The sequence below is a fragment of the Hibiscus syriacus genome, unplaced genomic scaffold (assembly GCF_006381635.1).
Source record: "Hibiscus syriacus cultivar Baekdansim isolate YM2019G1 unplaced genomic scaffold, ASM638163v2 tig00110213_pilon, whole genome shotgun sequence".
Lineage (NCBI taxonomy): Eukaryota > Viridiplantae > Streptophyta > Magnoliopsida > Malvales > Malvaceae > Hibiscus > Hibiscus syriacus.
This window is the reverse complement of record NW_024062630.1, coordinates 1,353,573-1,379,228: the sequence shown is the minus strand read 5'-3', so window position 1 is coordinate 1,379,228 and position 25,656 is coordinate 1,353,573. Positions and strand designations below refer to the sequence as shown.

Below are 25,656 nucleotides of genomic sequence, written 5' to 3'. Positions count from 1 at the left end.
TTGATTGTTTAATTGATTTGTAAAAGTTGATTCAATAGTAGATGATCGGAAATAAGAATTATTGCTTATTTTTTGATTGTTTAATTGATTTGTAAAAGATGATTTGTAAAAGTTGATTTGTGTAATTGATGCGAACATAATTCTTATTTGTGCTTGTTTAATTGATTGAAATGTAATGGTTGATTTTGTTGATTTCAATCTGCATTATGTTGAAGGCAAAAATGACTATCGCAATGCGAAATGAAAATCGCAATGCGAAATGAAAATCGCAACGAGAGAATCGCAATGCGAAATGAAAATCGCAATGCGGAAATGAAAATCGCAACGAGATAATCGCAATGCGTTTATAATTTCGCATTGCGATTCTCTCGTTGCGATTTTCATTTCGCATTGCGATTTTCATTTCGCATTGCGATTTTCATTTCACATTGCGATTCTCTCGTTGCGATTTTCATTTCGCATTGCGATTTTCATTTCGCATTGCGATTCTCTCGTTGCGATTTTCATTTCCGCATTGCGATTTTCATGTTGGGATTTTCATTTCGTATTGCGATTCTCTCGTTGCGATTGTAATTTCCGTGTTGCGATAGTCAAATGCATGCCTAATAGTGATAACAACTGAATAACAAGAGTTGGTTAAGTCAAAATGGTTGGCCTGAGTCATTAATTCAACTGAAAATGTTAAAAGTTCACACATAAAATCCACATAATACAACGTTTGCATTTAAAAATCACCTAAGTTAACAGTCCCAAAAGGTGAAGCCAATTGTGATTAGGATTTTAAAGATGATTGCCTTTTGCTTGACACCATATGAGCTTTGGATTTTGATGAGGATCCATATTTTGGTAGAGGAAAAGATGATTTTGATGGCACTGGTGATCCACACGTCAACCTTGTATGACCACTTTCCTTGCACCGACTACATGTCGATCTCTTCTTCTCTTCACCCTTAGACGGTATACGATCGTGACTTTTTGGTCGGCCAGGTAGCCTTCTGTCCATGGCTGGTGGCAAAACTGTTTGTAAGTCATCTGGTATGTCCCACTCAGAAGGATGTGGAATAGGGTAGACAATCTCGGCATAAGTCTGTCGATAAACTTCTGTAGTGTAGCAATCCATAGCGTATGCGCTTGAATCATCTTGGTTTAAATGAAGAGCAACTTTTATAACATGGCCACACGGATAACCAGATGTTTGCCATTTCATACAACTACACGTCTTTGCATTTAGATCGACTAGCCCATTTAAGTTATTATCCAATACTTGAAACAAAGTGTTTGAACATGGTTCAACTCTCCATGACGTTGACTTCACAACACGTTTCGTTATCTTTTTTTCAGTCCATGGTGTAACACGATGTTCCAATGTTCCTGTAAATTTAAATAAACAATACTTAGTAAAATATATAATATGATAAGTTACGAATTCAAAGAAATATACCTGCATGGTTTCTTTTCTTGTAGTACCACTGTTGAATAGAGGCTCGAAAAAACTCCATTAACATAGTAATGGGTAATTTCCGGGAATGACGACTTAGAGCGTTGATTGATTCTGCACTATTAGACGTCATGAAACCATATCTTGCTCCAAGTTGATGTACTCTTGACCATCTTTCAAACCCGACATCTTCTAGTGTTTGAGCACACTGAGGCAAAACACGTCTTAAACAATTTATATGCTTATTGAAATCCACTTCCGATAAGCTTTTACAGCCTTCCAGTATGTCCATTTGTGCTTTTTTATACCAGCAGACCTTGATTTTAGATTTCTATACAAATGAACACCACAAAGTCCATGAAAAGCATCTGGGAAACACCTTCTAACAGCGTTGTCAATTGAGTTTGCCCTATCGGATATGATTGTCAGATTGCTAATAGGACCTATGCAATCCCTAAGATGCCCCATAAACCATGTCCATGAATCAGAGGTTTCAGATTTGCCAACCCCGTAAGCTATTGGCAATATCCCATTGTTAGCATCCATGGCTACTGCTAATAAGTTTACTCCAAGGTATCGACCTTTCAAATGTGCTCCGTCAACTATAATAACTGGGCGCATGCAAGTAATAAACGAACGAATCTACAAAATAATATACACAAGAAATATAATCATTTAAATGTGAAATGCATGTAACTAACAAAAATGAGTCAACAAAATTATATTGATTTACTAACCGTAGCACCAATGGCGATAAACAGCAACTCAAAGTGTCCATCTCTATCTGTTTTGATATGAGTTACCGACCCAGGATTTTTCAGCTTTAAATTGTGACAATAAGCCGGCAGTTGGGCAAACGATGCTTCTGGCGACCCCCTCAACAATTCCAAGGCATAACATTTGGCTCTCCAAGCTTGAGAATATGATATACTAATCTTGAACCGAGCATTCATGTCAGTCATAATTTCATGTCCCCGATATACCCTGCCATTCAAAAACATTAACTCAGCCAGAAAACCACCCAACACCTTTTTGTTTGCCTGTCTATGGTGAGGAAAAACTTGGGTTCTTGAACATGTATGTTTATCAATAAAAGTCCTAACTTGAAACATTTTGCAATCTTTTATTCTCTTTGCAATCATACGCCACGTACAGTTTTTGTCAATCATACACCTTGTTTCGAAACGATCTTTGCTTGATTTGTTAACTTTTAGTTGATAGCCATCTTCCACACATTTCGTATATAAAGCTATCTTCAAGTCTTCCTTTGTATCAAAACAATCATCTTTCTTGATACGAATAACTTTTGTGTAACAATCAACTGCTTTCTTTATCAACTCTTCTTCCGGTATCTGAAGTAATTCTGGCATATTCCAGTTATACGCCCGTGGCATTTTCTTTTCTTCGGGGACTTTTTCTTCTTCTTTTTCTTCTTCAGGATTATATGAATTACAGAATTGATGTTCAACATGTTCATTCACAGTCGTAACTTCCTCCTCATTATCATCAACAATACATTCTTCGGCAACGGCTGTTTCATCATCAAAATTCGGGTATTGACCAATATCAATATCATTACACGCATTGTCTGTTTCTTCTTTTGAAACATCATCAAAATCCGTGTATTGACCAATATCAAAGTCCGGATATTGACCAAGACCAAATTTCGAATACTGATTAGTACTCACAATTTTTTCTGTTGGCTCATCATCGTCTAACTGGTCAATACGAAAACCGGAATTTGGTGCTGAAAGTTGATTGGGATTTGGATTAGAGAAAGGTTGTGGGTTTTAAGAAAAACTTAGTTGATTACTACCCGCTACTGACCCAACAATACTACTTCTAGGTTCAACAACATACAATGTAACATCATCTTGTGAAACACTAATGTAAGCAATGAATCGTTCAACATCTTCATTGTCGGTTAACAAATAAACTTTACCATTTCTCTGATAAGATAGCCTAAATCCACTTAGGGGCTCTAAATTCAATTTATTTGAAACACGTAGCATTAGAGTTTCATAAGTTAACTTTTGTAAAGACAATTTTAGTTGAAGATTCATGGGTAAAGGCATATATTGTAAAACACCATGAACATTATCCCATGACCCTCCAAAACACAAATCTATCCAAACATGATCAACATTAGATGATTTCATGGTTGTAAATTAATTTACTAAACAGACGAGCTGCGAAACTAAAACCTGTTGCCGGATTGGGAAGGATGTCGTTGGATATAGGAACGGATGTCGCCGGAGAGAGTGATAGATGGAGATGGAATGAGTTGCGATTTAGGGATTTAGTTTATGATTTCAGTGTTATATACCCAAAATTTCAGTGTTGTGATTTACAGATTCTCGTTGCGATTTACGGATTCTCGTTGCGATTTACAGATTCTCGTTGCGATTTACGGATTATCGTTGCGATTTACAGATTCTCGTTGCGATTTACGGATTATCGTTGTGATTTACGGATACGCGTTGCGATATACGGATACGCATTGCGATTTACCCATACGCGTTGCGATTTACGGATACACGTTGCGATTTACGGATACGCGTTGCGATTTATGTGTTCGCGTTGCGATTTTAATATTCGCGTTGCGATTTTGGAAAATCGCAATGCGAATTTGTACTATCGCATTGCGATTTTCAAGAATCGCGTTGCGATTTTGGAAACTGATTTGCGATTCTGGGGATCGCGTTGCGATTTTTATTTCGCGTTGCGATTTTGTTGGTCATTTTGGCAAATCCAAAAAAAATTGGTTAAAATCGTATATTATAACTTTTTTTTGGTCACTGAGGCGATTTTCTCTTATTCAAAACCGTTTTTATGGATGTAGCAAAGACAAGAAAATAAATTATTCTTTTTAATAAAAATAAAATTATTATTTCATGTATCAATTTTTTAATAGTATATATTCATAATTCTTTTACCCATTGACAATGCATACACCTCATAAACACAGTTGCTCGAATCCAATACCTCAAGTAAAACAACACTCCATTTAAGACTTTAACCCCTAATGATTTCTATATAATTTTAACCATCTAAATAAGTTTTTAAAACTATCTTATGTTATGTTTATATTTTAAAATATAAATAATAAAAATTTTAACTTTAATTCAAAATTCAAAATCTTTACTCTTAATATATGAAATAATTATTAAAAAGAAAAAGAAGACTGATTTGTTGCATGAAAGCATGGGGATAGGCATCCACCGCCAATTATTGTCGTTTAATAATTTGTTTTTTTGTACATTTCGTTATCAGGGTTTGAAAGTGAAGGTGCTTTTTGTCTCTGGATTAGTTTTCTAATGAACAATCATCATATTCTCCGCGTTTCCGTTTTCCATAACTGCTCAAAGCTCAATGTGTATGAAAAGGAGAAACTCTGTCCTAATCCAACTTAAATATTATATTAACTCAATATTTTAAATATAATACAAAATCAAATTAAAATTTTCAAAACATTAAATTTTAGGGGCCAGAACCTCCTCCGACTCCCGTAAGGCTCCGCCTTTGGGGAAGATTAATTCGGCTTACGAATTACAATTCTAGGTTTCCTAATGCGTTATATTTTATTTTTATTTTAATTTGATTTGATTTATTTTGATAATATTATTCACAGGTCTAAATTAATTAATAATGTTGGTTTTTGTTATCAGATAGATGGCATAAACTTTTACCGCAAGTTGCTTGAACTATCTTTATTATAAGAAAATCATCAACAAATAAAATCGACGTCGTTTTCTACTAATAACTGTTAATAACATTATCTTATAATTTCGTAATCTAGTTTACATCTTGAAATCCGAAAGGACTCGACGTGGCAAGAAGTAGGAAGTTTCGAGTTATTTAGGCTTTTTGTAGGCCCAGCGCTTATTATTTTGCAATAAAACCGTTTTTGGGTTTCTGGAATCAGATGACGTCGCATTGTTGTTGTTTTAATCTAAACATATTTTTATGTGCTGCCACGTCCTCACCAGCTCATTACACGTGGATTATGTTTTATCGGGCTAGTCGATCGCCAGTTGGACAATGCTCGACTCGTGCTAGTTAAAAAAATTATGTTGCTCGACTCGACTCGTTGCTCGTTAAGCTCACCGAAATTTTCACTTTATTTTCTTAATTATAGTTAAAATCTACTAATATTATATAAGCATAAATTAATAAATTTAACCTAAAATATTATCAATAGAGTGTATAAAACAATTTCAAGTCTAAACTCTAAAGTAACAATCCACAAATACATTAAAATAATAAATATGGTTTAATTTTTACTGTAGTAAAATACTAATTAAGAGTTTAATATTTTTTCGTTGTTTATTATAAAATTAATAGATTAGCAATTCATCATCTTTTTTATTATCTATTATTAAATTAATATTATTTTTGAACGAAATAATTTTTAAGATAACTACTGAAAAAATTATATAAAAATAATAATGAGCTACTCACGACCTTATCGATTTGAATTGGACTTTACTCTAATCAACTCGTTAAGGTCTAAAGTCGAACTCGAGTCATCTCAAATTGAGTTTTTATCGAGTTTTGACCGAATTAAATTCGCACTGATCACGAGCTGCTTAACTCATTAAATACCCTTAATTCTCACCAACTTTATTTCCATATGGGCTTTTGAATTTGAAATAATATAATCGAATGAGATGTAAACAAAGACGCCTGTGTCCATGAAATACACAGATCCAATAAAAACACTTGATTTCTGCTATTGTTTCTTTGTTGAATCACACATGAAGTTGTAAAAGATTTAGGTTAAAGTCTTTGTTTAATACTTACTTTGACTTTGATTTTTGGATATTTTTTATATAAAATAAATGTCATTGTTGAATGAGTTTTATTAGTTTATTTCATATAGAGCTTAATATTCATATTTTGATCAAATTCGAAGTTAAATACAAAATTTGAATTTATTTTTATTCGTGAATTTAATTGAGTGAATACAATAGTTTCACGAGTTAAACTCAATTTAAATGGATTATATCTAATAAAGCACAATCTCATATAACATTTTGAATTTGAATATAATATTTTTAAAATATTAAAATTAAATATGTTAAACTCATCATGATTTTGAGATTTTTTTTTGTTGTCATCCTGATTCTAAGGTTTTGTCTTGACTAATCTGGACTGACTTGTGTTGCACACTTGAATTTGATGGGTGAATCTTCCAGCAGAAATTTTCTGCATATACAAGGACTCAAACTCGAAACTTTACTAAATAGATTTTGAAAATATTTTCAAGGAGCGATTTTATATTTGTTTCCTAATTATACTAAATCATATTTTTCAAGGAAGAACAACACCGTCAATAAAAAAAGATATTCAGTTTTTAATTAATTTTTAAAATAATCGATTGAATCCTAGTTTGATTGATATAATAATTATTAATATAACATTCAAAATAATTTAAATTTAATTATATTAAACACATACAATTCTTTAATTTATAAAAATGATATAATTTAAATACTTTATTAACAAATTAAACTCAAATAAATCTCCATTGGCTTCTTTATTAAAAAAAATGCGTGGGGCTAGCTATGCTTATGATAATGTGAAATGAATCATATGAACACACCTATAATTTTTATACATATTCTAGGGCACTGAAAAAATACATTTAACTACGTCATATTAATTTGATTATGTTTACCAAAAAGCTGCTCAGAAAAAAAAAAACCAACCCAATAGCGAAGTTTCATTAATTTTAAAATAGATGATCGGTGGTTAGAAATATGGGTCTTCTAATAAATGTAAATATCCTTATAATGGTATATATATATTTTTGGTGAAACAGATTAAACTAGAGCCTAGCTAGTAATAGTATAGCAGCCATTTTCATTGGAGGATCCGTAAAATCGACTCGAAAAAATTAATTTTTTTTTAATTTTAAGTTATCTGAATTTAAGTTTGAGTTCGAGTTAAAATTTCAAAATTTCGAGTAACTCAAAAAATTAAAAAATTTGGATGAATATTTTGACATATTTACAATTTAGTCCCTGACTTCCTATTCCTTCAATTCCTCCTTTATTTTAAGTTAATTTTTTACTAAATTTGAACCACATGCTCCTAAACCATTATAGAATACATATGTACTTTCAAATTCAACTTTTTGATAATAAATTTTTATTTTTTCAATTTAGTCCCTCAGTTTCGAATGATTTTCATATTTTTTTCAATTTATTCTTCATTTTAAGTACGTTTTTACCAAATTTAAACCACAGGCTCCCCTACAACTATAAAATACTTATGTAACTTCAATTCTTATTTTTTTACTAAAAATATACACTTTTTTATTTAGTCTTTTATCTTTGCATTTTATTCAATTTAATCTTTTGACTACAATTGTTTATGAATTCTTTCTTCACATCAATTCTTTAACTATTTTATACTCTCATTAATCTTTTATCCTCAAAATAATTTATTTTAAATATAATATTATAAATATATTTAATAATTTTAGATTGCATGTAATATATTAAATAACATTTTAATGTGAAAAGAATATGAAGAAATATATATATCTTATATGGTTAGAGAAATTCGAAAAAAATATGAATAAATTTGTACTATAATACTACAAATAATTACAATTTAAATTTGTATAGAAACTCGAACAACTCGACTAGAAAAATTTTCAAGTTAAGTTCGAGTTATAAAATATGACTCGTCAACTCGAATAACTCGAAATTTTTTTAACTTGACTCGATCGAATGCTCACCCCTAGCAATACCTCGACTCATGGAAGCTAGGTAATCTGCAGCTTTGTTCTGTTCATGATGTATATGTAGGATCTTAATACTCCAATCACGACTCTGGAGCTTAAAGATGGCCTCAACCAACGCGCTTCCGATTAAAGCTTCAAAACAATGATTCCATAACTTTGTAACCTCAACATTGTATGTATCCAACTCGATTCGTCTGAACCCCAGCCTCCAAGCAAGTAATAATAAATCATAAACAACCCAGAGTTCAGTCACGAAGACTGAACATCTTCCCAAGCATCTTAATAATGGTATATTTTAATTTTACTTTTAGGTAATTTTTATTATTATTTCACCGAGAATGTCCACTTGACTTATGATATCAAAACCAACTGTTTTATATATAATTAGTATATATAATAACTATGTACATGTCTAATTGAAAATGAGGCTTATGAGTGACAACTAGTTTCTAAAAACAAAAGGGTAAACTGTACAAGTTATAAGGCACTATTTTGTGGAGTCTCCCAATTATTAAAAGTTATAAAATGTGTGGAGTCCCCATGATTAAAAGTTATAAAATAGTCTTTCGGCTATAGGGTTATGGTACTGATATTGGATTCACCTCAGTTTAAGATGATAAATTTCCTTGAGATTCCAATTGTCCCATGACTTGAGCCAGTTGACTTATTTTTTTGTCTATCTCCTATAGATGAGCTTCGGTTTGGTTTTGGAATTTTTCTTGAGATAATGCCAATTGTTCAACGATAGTTTCCAAGGAAGCTTTCGATAGTTGATAAGATTGTTGAGCATGTGGTCTTTGTTGATTTTGCAGGTTTGGTCTCAGGTTTTGTACATAACTAAAGTTCGGATAGTACATCCATCTTGAATTATAGGTGTTTGAGTAAGGATTGTATTGTCTCAGGGAAGGTCCCGAAAAATTGTCAATTGCTTTTACTTGTGTGGTAATGTCTTCTTGTAACATCGAACAACAATCTGTGAGATGATCCCACCTTGTGCATATTCCACAAAGTCTAGCGGTACCTGTTTTGCATGTAAAAAGAGATTGAACAATATCAGTCAACTTATCAATTTTACTTTCTAATGAAGTTGTATTTATCTCGTGAACCCGACGAGTAGGTTCACTGGAATAGTCAAACTGTTGATAGTTAGCAGCCATGGTAGAAATTAGATTTCTGACCGCATTAGTTACGTAAATCATCTTCATCTCCAAAAGAAGCAAGCCTTCATAAAAATATTGGAGGAGAGTTTGTTCGGTTAAACCATGCTGTGGACAACTGCCACAGAGTTTCTTAAATCTTTCCCAATAGTCGTATAATGACTCTTCATCCTTTTGTCGGATTCCTAAGATGATTCGCCTTAATTTGCTCGCCTTCGCACATGAAATTCAGTAAGGTTTGTGAGGGTTTTCACTCGACAATCCATGGAAAGTGGTAAAAAATGGATCAAGTTGGTCTTGAGTTCGAATGGTGTTTCTCCATTCGAGAATACGATGCATAATGGTTGTTGTTCGGCAGATGCCGCAACTAATTCACGAATCGTCAGATCAGTCATAGTCTTCGGGTGTATGTTTCGATCTCAGGTTCTTATTTTACTAGTTCATATGGATTTTTCCTGGTTATAAATCAAAACAAACAATATCAGTAATTTGTTGAAGTCCTTAGCAACGACGCCGATTTGACTAACGTCGTAATTGTCAAATAAATAAACCTAATTCTCAATTTAAATATATAAAATAAAATAAATATAATAGTATAGAGAAATAGGATCGATCTACATGGACAAAAGAATTTCCAATTAAATTTGATTTGATCTCTAACCAGAAAATCTGCAAAATAAAATAAAAAAGTGGATTTATCGAATTTAATTGAATAAACTAAAATTAAATTAAAATAAAAAAGAAATAAAAATAAATAATTGAGAAGAGATAATGATAGGAGACAACCTCAAGCTTCGTTTTGACTCGACTCATCTCGATCATTGAAATATGTTTTACTTCAGGATTCTTACCGGTTACAACTTACAAGGCTCAACCCTTGTAACTTGCTATTCTCTCATGTGAACTAATTTCCAAAGTCAATCCTTGGAATTTAATTCTTGATTGGATTTAACTTCGACTATCGATGTTAACGCCAATATCTTCTTTAATGCTGGAAAAGCCTGTTCCAAGATTATGCATCTCAATGAGAATCGAACCCGATCTGGATTTCCTTTAGCGGACCGCTATAAGTTTGTTCTTAGGAATTTGAATTTGCTACAAGCCGATTCTCCTCCCCCAACGGTAAATCAAAACAACATTCAATCCAAGGTGTAATCTTTGAATTGAAAGTGTAAAGAATTTAAAGATTAAGTGATTATCTAACCTTATTTTCCGAAAATCAAGAAAGATACCTGAAGGTATGAAGCATTTTTCAATTCTCACGAAATAGATTGAGTCATCGCTCAGCTATTAGCTAAAAGAGATTTAATTAAACATAGATTGGATCATGCTTAGCATTGTGAAAAGAAAATAATGAAAGAAAAGTAGAAATTTAATAAATAGCCATGGAAATATAGATTCCAATTTGAGTATAAAGGTTGGACCTAAAGGGTATTTATAACCAAAAAATTCTAAGTAAATAAAATAACTAAATACTAATAAAACTAAAAATACTACCAAAAGTTCTAATAAAATAACTAATTCCTAAATAAAACAATAAAATAACCAAACTAAAAAACCTAAATAAAAAGTTTTATCACACAAAATAAAAATAAATATTAAGTCTTGTACTTCTGGTTGAATTCTACTTCATCTTATGATAATCTTATGTCATGTAAATTCCAATTAAATATTCAAGATGCTGACTGAACCATCGAAATCAACTATTTTTTTGGCTAATTAATTTAATAAAGTTCATGTCCAAAATAAACCCAAGATAAAGATATATGAGTAATATCCAATCAAAAAATAAAGAGTAAATAATAATAAATATATGCAATATAAAACACTCATCAATGGCAATGGGCGGGGGAGGAATTTACATCCCCAATTAATATTGACACAATATAATTCTCAATCGAATTTAATGAATTTATTTTAAAAATGAATATTAAATAATTTTGAAGTTTGAGAATGAAATTCAATCCAATTTAAGGTAAGTCTCTAATAACAAATTACGAATCGAGTTGGAAATTATTACTACTGGGATTTAACTGGGCTGAATTACAATCCAAAACATAACACAAAGGTACAGTCATTGCCCAAGCCCAAGTTAGGCGTATGCCTGATTGAACCAATTAAACTGTTTATGATCAATTATAATTAACTACCAGGGTAGTTTCCCAAAAGTTTATTGAACGACAAAACATAAACATCCTGCATAAATCACCGCGGCCATACATTTTATTACAAACTGGAATGAAAACACAGCCGAAGAACACAACGCTAATCCGAAATAATGAAATGAAAACACCGGCAGAAGATATTTTGGGCCGTTACAAACTAAGATTGAATATTTTTTAGACTCATATTAGGTAGGATGTAAGAAAGATAGAAAATTTAATTCAAAATATTTTATGTTTGGTGAAGGAAATTTGATTTTATAGGAGAGTAAGAAATAAAACGAAACCTCGTAATCTAGTGTAAAAACTAAATATAGAGTTACGACCAAGTTTATTTGTGAAATCATATGGGTGTATCAGAAACTCAATGCTATAAAGTTATAGTGTGATAATTAAGTTGTTGATTACCATAGGTTATGTGAGAAGTGAAGAAAAAATAGGAGATATTTTCATAAAGGCTCTTTATGAGGTCAACATTGATTTTCTATTATGTGACATGATATATCTATGCTTCAACCTGAAGGAGAGAGTTACAAATTTATAGGCTAAATATTTGGGTTACTATTCATTATATTTAATGTATGATACTACATAGTTAATGTAGTATATTATTTTACATATTATATGACCTTTATACAGGGCCGGTCCAATGAGTTTTAATGTCCTGAGCGAGATAATTTCATGCCCCTATACTTGTACCGTATAATAGACAAAACATAAATAATTTTTTTAAAACAAAAATGTAATAGAATTTATAGTCAAACAATATCAATAATAACACAAACAAAAACCTACAAGGCTACAAATATCACCTAAAACAATGTCTTCATGTATTTTTTTGGGCCAAATATATATATACACACTATAACCACTAAAAAACTGATGCCCCTCAAACATGCTGCCCTGAACTAAGGCCCATCTGACACATGTATTGGGTCAGGCCTGCCTTTATACTTGTATGTACACGTAATGTTGGTTAATGAAATTCAAGAAAATATTCTCTTGTTAATGTTTTATAGATACAAACATATTAAACATAAAATATCTTTTAATTTATATATGAGAATAAATGTATATAGTTTAAGCGTATTGTATAGTTAAAAAAATCGGATTCAATATTTAAATTGAATGAATTTATTAATTTGATGTCATCCTAAAACATGTATGGTAAAATTTTGTTGATAAGGGCATCGTTGAGAAGGACGACTTTGAAGCAATGTTTTAAAAACCGGATCGGCCGGTTCAATCGAGAATCGTTGTCTAGTCCGGTTTAATCCACATCGGTTGAACCACTACTAGTGAACCGGTCGGAACCGTTCGAACCAGACTGGCTGAAAACCGGAAAAAACTGTCAATTTTGTTTTTTAAAAAAAAATTAAATCAAACGACGTCGTTTGTTAAACGAGCCAAGTCGAGCTCAATCGAACTCAAGTATTGTTGAGCTCGACTCGAACTTGAAAACTTTAAAAGTAAGCTTAACTCGACTCAAACTCACGAGCTAAAAATTATCAAGTTCAACTCGAACTCGAAATATAATATTGAAACTTTAACTCGAAAAGACTTGAACTCAAAAAATATTTAGAAGCTCGATTGAAGCCTAAAATTCGAGTTTGATTGAAGTGAAATAATAGTTCACTCAATGCTCACCAAAAGGCTCCATGATTTTGAATGTCAAATTACCACTATTATTTATAGAAGTTAGTTGGGATGTTCTTCTATGTTTCTTAGCCATGTGAGATTGTTTTGTTCTCATATTTTTACTCTTTAGATTTTTTGGATGCTCTTCTATGTTTCTTAGCCATGTGATATTATTATTTTTTTTAAAAATAAACCAAACAATATCATTTTGTTATGATTTTTTTAGCCCCAAATTTATTTTTTAATTATAGTTATATAATTATATTTATTATTTAATATGTTTTACCTTAAATATTATGTTGTAGTTAATTTGAATCATTTTGTTTAACTTGATTTTATGGTTTTTAACTTATATATGTTATGACTTGCTTTGAATATGACTTGTGATATAAAATTTTTTTTATTAAATATTTTTTAAATTTTTATTTAATTTTTTAAATAATTATGGTATCGTCTGATTCTTCCGACCGATTGAACCGATTCGACCGGTTGAATTAATAAATCGATAACATGATCGATTTAAAAAACGGTCCAGTTCTAAAAATCATGCTTTGAATGCAATACATGCAGTGTTATTTTGTTTGCATTTGACAGATGGTCACATGGAAACATTGAACGAAGTTAAATAATGGGAGCTTTCAGATTTCGAAAATTCTTTGAAATTTTTCTTAGGCGATCGAGTTGTTACAATGCATTCACATTTTCACTAACCAATCACATGTTTTTTCTTGTTCTTTTTCAAAAGCAAGGACGGTCACGTGGATGAGTTGAAATATGGAAGCAACCTTATCTGACAGTCCTTTTTAAACTGACACACTCTGGCATCATTGTACTTTTTTTCGTCTTCTAAAGGAATTGGTAGGGTAATGGGTTCATAAATGCAAATTCATGACAATACATAAAACTATTGACCTGAACATGCTGTGGTCCTCTCCTGTCATTGTCGTAATCAAGTCTAATCATACAAACGTTATTATTTTGAGTGTTCGAATAATCGAATACGTTAATTTTCTTTATTATGTTACACGTGTCAATATGATAATTTTAAAATTTTTATATAAACTTTAAAAAAAATTATATATTTTTAAAAAGAAAACACAAAAGTTTTAAAATAACCCAAAAATTTTAAAAACCTTCATTTTAATTTCTAATCACATGCCAACCGTCGCCCTTTATCGTCAACGAAGCTCTAGCCGACCTCACCTCTTCCCGACGACTAAAATACCTATTAAATTGTGGCTGACGGCGAATCGAGCTTAATTTTCTATCTTAACTTTCACAAGTCATAATCAATGAATGAGCCGTCCTTCTCAACCTTAAACAACTGGGCAATCTACTGTCCATTGCTTGCTTGATCCCGTCAGTTTCAGTATCGAGCTTAATTTTCGTGAAAAAGACATCACGGCAATGATCCCGTCATCGATTTGTGACCTCAAAAATTTCACTAACCTTGGCCTCGCCCTGAACTTCATTCCTCGGGAATTCCAGATAACGCATTACAATTGTTCAAAGCTTCAAGTCTTAGACCTTTCTCAGAACTATTTTGTCGGTCAAATTCGTTTATGTCGAGGATTTTCATGGGAAGTCCGATTTATTTGGGAAGGTTTTATTTTAATCTATTCCACAACAAATTAGAATCTAAATCTCTCATCAGCTACAAAAACAGTGCTTACGTATATTCACTTCAGTTGGTTTTGTTTCATATGTGATGCCTTAGACTGTTCAGTCCTCCGAACCAATTTTGTTTTAAAATGAAATTCAATCCAATTTAAGGCAAAATAACGAATTACGAATCGAGTTGGAAATTACTACCGTTGGGATTTAACTGGGCTGGATTACAATACAAAACATAGCTCATAGATGGTCATTGCCTAAATCAGGCGTATGCCTGATGGAGCCAATTAAACTGTATGACATCAATTATAACTACCAAGGTAGATTCCCAAAAGTTTATTGAGCGACAAAACATAAACATCCTGCATAAATCACCGCGGCCATACATTTTATTACAAACTGGAATGAAACACAGCCGAAGAACACAACGCTAATCCGACATAATGAAATGAAAACACCGGAAGAAGATAACGCAAAGCAGGGATTATTTGACCGCAGGCACCATGGTACAACCATCCTGCATTTATCACAGATCCAGACATCAGGACAAAAGAACAATATAACAGCACAAGGAAAACAGAAACAATAAACCTTCATGCATAACGTAGAAATGGTTACAAAACCTTTCTGTGATTTTAATTTGCCTGGTTTTAGGGAAACTTACAATTTGGTACAATCATCCATATTTGGTTGTCTCCGGCATTCCATTCCCATACACCAATAGTGATGCCATTATAAATGTTACCACTGCCGATGAAAGCATCGAGATTCAGGTGAGTGTTATTAACCATACGTATGGCTTTGTAGCCATCCCTGACTTCATTGGACGCGCTCCATAATACAGACTCGTCCAAAACGTCTGATTGGTAGGGTGCCAGTTGGACCTGCGGATCAAAATCTTTTAATTTTTAAGCAAATTAAGATTTAAGGCTAATAAGTTCCAAACGTATTTTTTCAAAAGCAGAGGAATGAACAAATGAAGAATTTCATACAGGCAAAGATGCTCCAAGGGCATGTTTGATGGCTTCATCAGTGACTTTATTAATCAGAGAAAAACTGGGGAAACCCTCATCATCTTTCACACTTGAGCCGTACTTCTCATCTTTATACCAGACCTAAAACAACAACAAAGATTTACATCAAAATCAAACTAAGACCCGTGTTTTCCTTTAATCTTAAGTTATAGCACTCAAAAGGTTTAGAAAAACGAGATTAAGTGAATGGTACCTGGAATTCATCAGAGGGATCAGATGGAGCAAGAACAACCTTACCTTGTCTTATGGTAAGATTATAATTAGGATCGGCCTTACTGTGAATTTTCACAGTATTTGGTTCAATCTTCCATATTTGGTTGTCTCCGCCATTCCATTCCCATACACCAACAGTGGTACCATCAGTTATGCTACCATTGCCAATGTAAGCATCGAGATTCAGGCTAATGTTATTAACCATACGCATAGCTTTGTAGCCATCACTGACTTCATTTGACGCGCTCCATAATAAAGACTCATCCAGAACGCCTGGTTTGTAGGGTACGAGTTGGACCTGCGGATCAAAATCCCATAATTTTAAAGCAAAACTTTAAGGCTAAATTCAAAACGATTTTTTTAACAATTGTATGAATAAACAAAGCATTTCTTACGGGATGAGTTGCTCCAATGGCATGTTTAATAGCTTCACCAGTAGCTTTATTAACCAGAGAAAAACCGGGAAAACCGGATTCATCTTTCACAGTTGAGCTGAACGTCTCATCTTTATACCAAAGCTAAAACAACAACAAAGATTTACACCAAAACCAAAATAAGATTCATGTTTTTCCTAAACCTTAAGTTTTAGCACTCAAAAACTTCAGAAAAAAGAGATTAAGTGGGATATGTTGATATGGTACCTGAAATTCATCATTAGGATTAGATGGAGCAAGAATAACCTTACCATGTCTGATGGTAAGATTATAACTAGGATTGGCCTTACAGTAAACTTTCATAAAAGGACCAGCCATTAGTTGACTACCTTAATCAATTTAACAAAGAGAATTCTCTCTATGGAAACAGAAGCAACTCTTTTGAACTTTCAAACTTCTCTAATTGTTGAATGATATTCGATGGTTTGAATGATAAAATGGATAGAGTATTTAAAGTTGAGTTTCAAGGACCAACTTGAAAATAACCTAATGACCAAAAGATAATTTACCACAAATTATTTGCCACGTCCCAATTTAGTGTCTTTGTCATTTTCTCCATGTGTTGATAGCCGTTAATCATGAATAATTTTATGACACTTCAAACTCGAGGGGGACCATTCACACAAAAGATTTTTAGATTTTTTATAATTTATATATAAAATCTTTTAAAATGACACTATTTAAAAATATATTGATAAAATTTATATTATTTAAAATAATTGATAAAATTTAACTCATGGGTCAATGTACGTGTTATGTGCTATAATTTTGATGGGACTTCTTTTTGCCCTGTTTAAACCAATTATGTATTTGATATTTTCTATGAATAAGGGAAGAGTATAAAATATAATGTTTTGTAATTGAAATTTTTATTAATAGAATGATTTTTTTTTAAGTTAGATAGTGTAACATTTTAAGTTGAAATTTAAAATATTATCTTTTTCATAACATTTTTTATTGTAACTGAAATTATTATAAATTGTATAGCTTTTTCGATTAAAAAACCTAAATTCACTATAATGTAACATTTTCGATTGTAACCGAAAATACTATAAATTATATAATTTTTTAAGTTGAATATAATAACATTTTAAGTTAAAAACTAATTTAAATTAAATTATCATACAATAAAACTATCTATGGATATATAAAATAAATAATTAAATAAATAAAATCAACTAAACGCACTATCTTAATTTAATTTAGTCAGGAAATAATTTTATTTGGTTAGTTCGCCTCATTTATTAGGTTTTAAGTTGTTACCAAACTTTTAGCCTAGAATTCGATACGAGGATCATAACATGAAATATTAACATCATTACAAATAAGTGTCATCTTGATCAGTTGTACATCATCAAATCCAACCATGAGAAAACATAAAATAAAAAGAACGGACAAAGGACGTCCTAGAAAGAAGATGAAAAACATGTCACAAAGACAGAGAAAAATGTGTCACAAAGATAAATTATTTTTATTAAAAAACTAAAATAGAAATAAAGAGAAAATAGAATCAGTAGTCACCAATCAATATTAAAACCGATGTCGCCGCTCATTAAATAAAATCAAAGAAAAAAATTGATATGATCTATACAAAATGACACAAACACTAAAGGAAAAAAAGGGTTTCAAGCGGCCACGTCTATTTTGAATTAAATATTTTATTGTTTTAAGATAATTTTATATATTAATTAAATTGAAATATTAATTTTGGAATACAAGTAGATCAAATTAAAGTAATAGTATTTGAATATGTTTTTTTTATATAAAAAGATTATGTTAGTGGATTTTTATTTTATCAATAATATTATAAATGTTATATTTTATCGTTATATTATGATATATCTAAAGTATCATTTGGATTGTATCAGATGAAACTTACCTACAAACTCAGCAAGTAATCTCACTATCTTATGGGATGCTTGATAGTTTTTTACTATCATAAGGAAATTTCGTGTATTGTATCATTGTGAAAATTACCTACGTTATTCTCTAGCATTAGTACTTTGTGAGATTATTATAGCTTTTATCTTTACTATCTTATGGTATGCTTGATAGTTTTTTACTATCATAAGAAAATTTCGTATATTGTATCATAGTGAAAATTACATACGTTACTCTCTAACATGAGATTATTATAGTTTTTTTTACTATCTTATGGTATGCTTGATAGTTTAGGGTCCATTTGTTTCACTGAAAAAAATTTTTGAAAAATATTTTCCGTAAAATGAATTACATTTTCTGAAAAACATTTTCTGGAAAACGTTTTACGATGTTTAAAAGATGTTGCTTAAACCATTTTTCCATTAATTGATGAATTTTAAAAAAAAATTATTACAAATATTAAATACAATAAATAATATTATTTATCATAAAACTTAATAATATTATTTTTTAAATATTAAAATAATTTATTTATTATTAAAATATTATTTTTATAATTTTATTAATAAAAATAAAAATATTGATATATTTTATTTAAATAAAAATATTATAAATTATATTAATTATTTATTAAAGTAATAGTGTTATATTATATTTTAAAAATATTAATTAGTATATTTTAAATATCATTATTAAAATATTATTAGATTAATATTAAATATATAAATAATATCATTCATTATTAATAATTTATTTCTATGAAATTAATAAATAATATAAATTATTAATAATTTATTAAATATTATTAAAATAAAAATATAATATCTTATATTATTATAATATAATTGATTATTTTATTATAATATTAAAAAATAATATTACATTATTGGAAATATTAATAAATATATTTTAAATATTTTAAAGATTAATATTTTGATTAAAATGATATTAAAATATTTTTTTTAATATTAAATTTATAAATAAATTTATTTTGAGTATTTATTCTTTGAAGTGAAAAGTTCGGAAAATGACTTATGAAAAATCAGACGGTAAGTCATTTTCCAGAAAACACAAAGGAAATTCTGTTGACCAGGAAAATGTTGACTAATCAGTTTTACTCCAACCAAACATTGGAAAATGAGGAAAATATTTTCCGAAAAACGTTTTATTTAAAACAAACGAACCCTTATTTTTTTTAGTGAAAGGTTTATATGCCTAGAATGATTTTTTCCCCTTTACTATATTTTATATTTTTAGACTAAGCCGAAAACAAGTACGTAATTTTTTTTAAACTGATGATCAAAATAAAATAGTCCGAATACGAAATTGATTACCAATGTTGATCACCATTTAAAAATGTTTAAAAAATAACTAATCTTAATTTAATTAAGATAATTATAAACTATAATATTCAATTAATATATTTATTTTAAAAAAACTAATTTTGATGTATAAGCTAAAATAAACTATATACATCCCATTCTATTGAAAAGTCGTATCGGAAAGCAGTGAAGGGCAGGGTACCTTAGGGTGGGTTCGTGAAAAATGTGAAGAAAGAGATGTACAATTCACAGACGTTGGATATTCTTGGGCGTAGGGTAGGGCTGCGAACAGAGAAAATTGAAAAATCGATATGAATCGAGTAAAACGATTCGTTTCGGTTTGATATTATACGGTTTGATTTTTGGTTTGATTTAAAGTCTTCATTCTTTTGATTTGGTTCGGTTAGATTTTTTATATGGAAATCATTTGTTTCATATTGAACCGAATAGATAATTTTTTAAAAAAATTATAGTTTCAAGTGATTTTTTCATTGAAAAACCGATAAACCGAACCGAACCGAAAAAATCAGTTTTGATTTTTTCGGATTTTTAACCATCCGGTTTCGGTTTAAATTTTAAAAAACCGTTTATTTCAGTTTTATTCAATTTTTGGTAAAAAATCGAACCAAACCGAATACACCCCTATAGTAGGGTGTTAGTTCCAACTAAGGCCAGCGCAAGGACAGGGACAGCCACAGAATAACATAAAAACGGTTGAGGATCCACCTGTGCTTAACGCCGATAGCGGCTAAAGCTAAGGCCCTGCTTCATTTTTCCTCTTTCTTTAGATCACGCGGTCACTTTCACCATACTTTGGATGGTGAATTTAGATATTTATAGGTTTTCGATTTATTTTTATGAATTTAAATAATTTATATATTAAAATTATCATCTAGTACGGATTTTAAGGAATTAGAAATATTAGTTCCAAGATATTTATCATTTTAATTAATAAATGATATCTGATCTATCGGTCTATTAATTTAGATTGGAGACGATCCCCCTATATAGTTTGTTTCATTTGTAAACAATAAGATTCAAACCCTTGGCATTGCTTAAGAAATTTAGTGTCTCATTCCACAAGACGATTAAATTATTTTACGGTAATTAAGTTTGATTTATTATTCTTTTCTAATATATTATTTATTACTATATTCATATATAATTTAATTATAAATTAGGATTAACTACACGGATGATCACTTATATTCGTTTTTATTTAATTAAGATGTAGTCACCCGAGTTAACTTCTGTTAACACCAGTTAAATATTTTGATATAATCACACATTTAGTCTATGTTATTTACATATTCTCTCAATTTAGTCTTACTTTTAATATATTTATATAAAAATTTAATCCTCGAATCGAATGATTCCACATGTCATTCCACGTGTCACCATTCGGTTGGAGGACTAACTTTATTTTAATTTAATGTATTTATTTCCACCAATCAAAGAGTGACACGTGTCACCCTCTAGTTGAAAGAAAACAAAGAAAATCAAATGCGTGAATATATTTTATATATATTAACTTAAAAATATTTTTTATATTAACTTATTAAATATATTTTATTATTAACTTAATTTAAAAATATTTTATTTTATTTTCATTTAAAAATATATATATTTTATGTTAAAATTTATTTAAAATATAACTGAATTGAGAGAATATGTAAATCACATGGACTAAATGTGTGATTATACTAACATCATAAGATTATTATTAGGGATGGCAAACGGGTACAGTTTCGTGGATTTCGCACCGCATCCGCTCCAATTGAAACGGGGATGGGTATAATTTTAGCGGGTAGTGGGCGGGTGTGGATTTATAAAGTGGTACCCGTCGTGGGTGGTGGGCGGGTAATGGGTTTGAGATATTACTCGCCCCGCATCCGCCCGCCCAACTAAATATCTATTAAAATTTGGACCATTATGAATTTAGGTGTAATTTTAGAGACTAATTTATAAATTTTAATATTATATAATATATAACATATAATTTATCCAAATATTAAGGATATTTAGTCTTTAATCTGGTCTTTAATTAGGGAAATATTCGACTCTTTGATTAAACTCATAATCCCACTAACCACGTCACTTTCCATGTTCTTTAGCCCATGCTGCCCATCCAAACACAAATTAACTGTACTATAAGCATTAACATCAAAAGCAACAGTTTTCATGTTCTTTAGCCCCTCAAAACCTATGTTAGATGCACTATGAGTATTAACATCGAAAGCAACACAACAATCCAGCTCTGCGACTACATGCTCCCTACAATCTGTCTCCATAACATTCGTAGAGATACTCCTCTGACAAATTGAAGCATGCGCTGCTACCCCATCACAAACTTTCTGGGAACCAACTCCAACATCCCATTAGTTTGCTGTCAGGCGGGTCTAGATGGGTATGTCGCTAGTGGGTAGTGGGTGTGGGGATGGATTTGAAAATGTACCCGCGTGGGCGGGTGTGAATTTGAAAATTTGTACCCATCATGGGTGGTGGGCGGGTGGTGGATTGAAAAATATTAGGTGGGGATGGGGATGGGAGAGGGGTATCTACACCTGACCCGCCCGTTTGTCATCCCTAATTATTATATTGTATCATAGTGAAAATTACCTACGTTACTCTCTAACATGAGATTATTATAGTTTTTTTTTTACTATCTTATGGTATGCTTGATAGTTTATTTTTTTTAGTTAAAGGTTAGTAGCCTAGAATGATTTTTCCCCTTTACTATAATTTATATTTTTAGACTAAGATAGACCGAAAACGAAAGGGATTACCAATGTTGATCACCATTTAAAAATGTTTAAAATTAACTAATCTTAGTTTAATTAAGATAATTATAAACTATAATATTCAATTAATATATTTATTTTAAAAAAAAAACTAATTTTGATGTATAAGCTAGTAGATCAAATTAAAATAACCCTTCAAGAGTTGCTTCATTCATTATTCGGAAACTCAATTAAAATATTTTCGATATGTGGGATAAGCAAGCTTTGATACAACTTTGAGTTTATTTTAAACCAAAAAAATGTATAAAACACTGTCTATTAAATACATTTTATGTTTTAGTTAGACACAAGTCACTGCTTGTGTTTGAATCAGCTTGCTCAAACACTGGAGACTACTGCATATAGACTTCCTCTGTTGAATTTTCGTTAAGAAAAGCATTATCGATATCAACCTGTCTTAATATCCGACCATTAGCTATAGCAATTTTCAGTAAAATTCTCATGGAAACAGGTACATACGTCTCATGATAATCAGATCCAGCTTTCTACGAATATCCCTTCGTGACGAGTCGAGCTTTGTAGCGAGCTACACTCCCATCTGAGTTGAGCTTCTCGTGACTTATCTGATGCCATCGCTTGATGAATACCCAAACACTAAAGGAAGTAATAATCTGTCACTTCCTAGAACAGCCTCTCCAATGGCGACTGTCCCTGTAAAATCCTAGATGGTAAACTGTTAATAAGGAACACATCAGTATAAAAAGCAATAGACCAAAATTTGTATGGCAAAAAAGGTTTTGCCATAAGTGTTACCCCTAGCTCAACAGTCTGTGTTTACATTCGACTATACCATTTTGATCAGAAGTACGAGGGCATGAACATGAATAATTTATAGCCTGTTGAAGAAAATAAGGAATTAAGGGTTTAAACTCATTGTCACAGTATGTTTGAATTGCTTTAAGTTTACAACTAAATTGTCTTTATAAGCCATTTTTGAAAAGTAACAACATTATACGTAATAGATTTTCAACAATTATAAGTCACAGATCAATTTCAACAAGTTGTCAAGGTAGTTAAAGAAGAAATAAACTGCAATTTGTGACTATTTCTTTACTTGCAAGCAACGCATACCATAAGCATTTTACTAACATGAAATATTACAAGTTTTGAGTAACTTTCTTAGCGTGTCATCAGAAGGATGGCCTAACCTTCTGTGCCGTAGTTCAGCACAATCAACCATTTCAGTTTCAATGTCAAATGAAATCGAATTATGAATCGAGTATGAAATTTTTACCGTCGGGATTTAACTGGGATGGATTACAATAAAAAAGCATAACAGATAGGAACAGTCATTGCCCAAGCCAGGCGTATGCCCGATCGAACCAATTAAACTGTATAACATCAATTATACGACAAGCATGTTTAAAATCTTCCAAAAAACATAAACATCCTGCATAAATCCCCGCAGCCATACTTTCTGACATAATGAAAAGAAAACACTCGAAGAAGATAACGCAAAGCGGCGATCGTTTGATGCGACAATTCGACCGCAGGCACCATATTACAAGCATCCTGCATTTATCACACATTCAGACAATACATTAGGAAAAACATATATAGAAGAACAATATAACAGCGATATCGAACAAACATTCCAACAAGGTAAACAGGAACAATAAACCTTTCGAAGCTTCATGCATAACGCAGAAATGGTTATAAAATCTTTCAAAGATTTTAATTTGTCTGGTTTTAGGGAAACTTACAATTTGGTACAATCATCCACATTTGGTTGTCTCCACTATTCCATTCCCATACCCCAATTATGCCATTATAACTGCTACCATTGCCAGTGAAAGCATCAAGATTCAGGTGAGTGTTAGCAACCATACGTATGGCTTTGTAGCCATCCCTGACTTCATTCGATGCACTCCATAATACAGACTCGTCCAAAACGTCTGGTTGGTAGGGTACCAGTAGGACCTTAAGGCTAATAAATCCAAAACGTAGCAAATGAAGAATTTCTAACAAGATTACGTGCTCCAATGGGATGTTTAATAGCTTCACCAGTGGCTTTATTAACCAGGAAAAACCGAGAAAACCCTCATCATCTTTCACTCTTGAGCTGAACTTCTCATCTTTATACCAATGCTAAAACAACAACAAAGATAAACACCAAAACCATAATAAGATGCATTTTTTTTCTTAACATCAAGTTTTAGCACTCAAAAGCTTCAGGAAAAAAAACGAGATTACGTGGGATCTATTGATATGGTACCTGGAAATAATTCATCATTGGGATCTAATGGAGCAAGAACAACCTTACCATATCTGATGGTAAGATTATAACTAGGATTGGCCTTGCAGTAAACTTTCACAGTATTTGGTACAATCTTCCATATTTGATTGTCCCCATTGTTCCATTCCCATAGACCAATAGTGATGCCATTATAAATGCTACCATGGCCAATGAAAGCATCAAGATTCTAGTGAATGTTATTAACCATACGAATGGCTTTGTAGCCATCCCTGACATCATTCGACGCGCTCCGTAATATAGATTCGTCCAGAACGTCTGATTTGTAAGGCACCAGTTGGACCTGCGGATCAAAATCTAATAATTTTTAAACAGCACTTTAAGGTTAATAAATTCAAAATGTTTTTTAGCAGTGGAATAAACGAATGAAGAATTTCTTACAGGATAAGATGCTCTAATGGCAAGTATAGTGGCTTTATTAATTAAAGAAACCCGCTTCATCTTTCACACTTGAGCTGAACTTCTCATCTTTATACCAGTACTAAAACAACAAAGATTAACACCAAAACCAAGATAAGATCCGTGTTTTGCCTTAATCTTAAGTTTTAGCACTCAAAAGGTTTAGAAAAACGAGATTAAATGGGATTTGCTAATATGGTACCTGGAATTCATCAGAGGGATCAGATGGAGCAAGAACAACCTTACCACGTCTGATAGTAAGATTATAACTAGGATTGGCTTTACAGTAAACTTTCATAGTAGGTTTCTGGACAGAAACAAAATTGTGATGGGCACATGAACACACAGAGGGCATTATGATGGGAGTGAAACATGACGTGGGTTGGTATTGGGCTGTTGCTGGCGGTGTTCGTCTTGAATGGTGAATGAAATGAAAAGGATCAACCCTTAGTTGACTACCTTGATGTCCACATGAACACACAGATGGTATTGTGGTGTTGCTGGTGGCGTTGATCCAGAAAAGAAAAACTCTTGGAAGCTCGTTAATGAATGTGC

At 31.3% G+C, this 25,656-nt stretch overlaps 1 protein-coding gene and 1 pseudogene across 1 annotated transcript; both read right to left on the bottom strand.

The window, feature by feature from the left end:
• Window positions 1-14,947: 14,947 nt before the first annotated feature.
• Window positions 14,948-16,851, bottom strand: LOC120113735 (ricin B-like lectin R40C1). The gene is made up of 6 exons (XM_039134786.1): window positions 16,652-16,851; window positions 16,406-16,528; window positions 15,991-16,308; window positions 15,756-15,878; window positions 15,428-15,647; window positions 14,948-15,280 (listed from the first exon to the last, which is right to left on the bottom strand). Coding segments are annotated over exons 1-6 (897 nt in total). The 5' UTR covers window positions 16,763-16,851; the 3' UTR covers window positions 14,948-15,278.
• A 6,218-nt stretch (window positions 16,852-23,069) lies between these two features.
• LOC120113685 lies at window positions 23,070-25,456 on the bottom strand (annotated as a pseudogene).
• Between the last annotated feature and the right edge of the window lie 200 nt (window positions 25,457-25,656).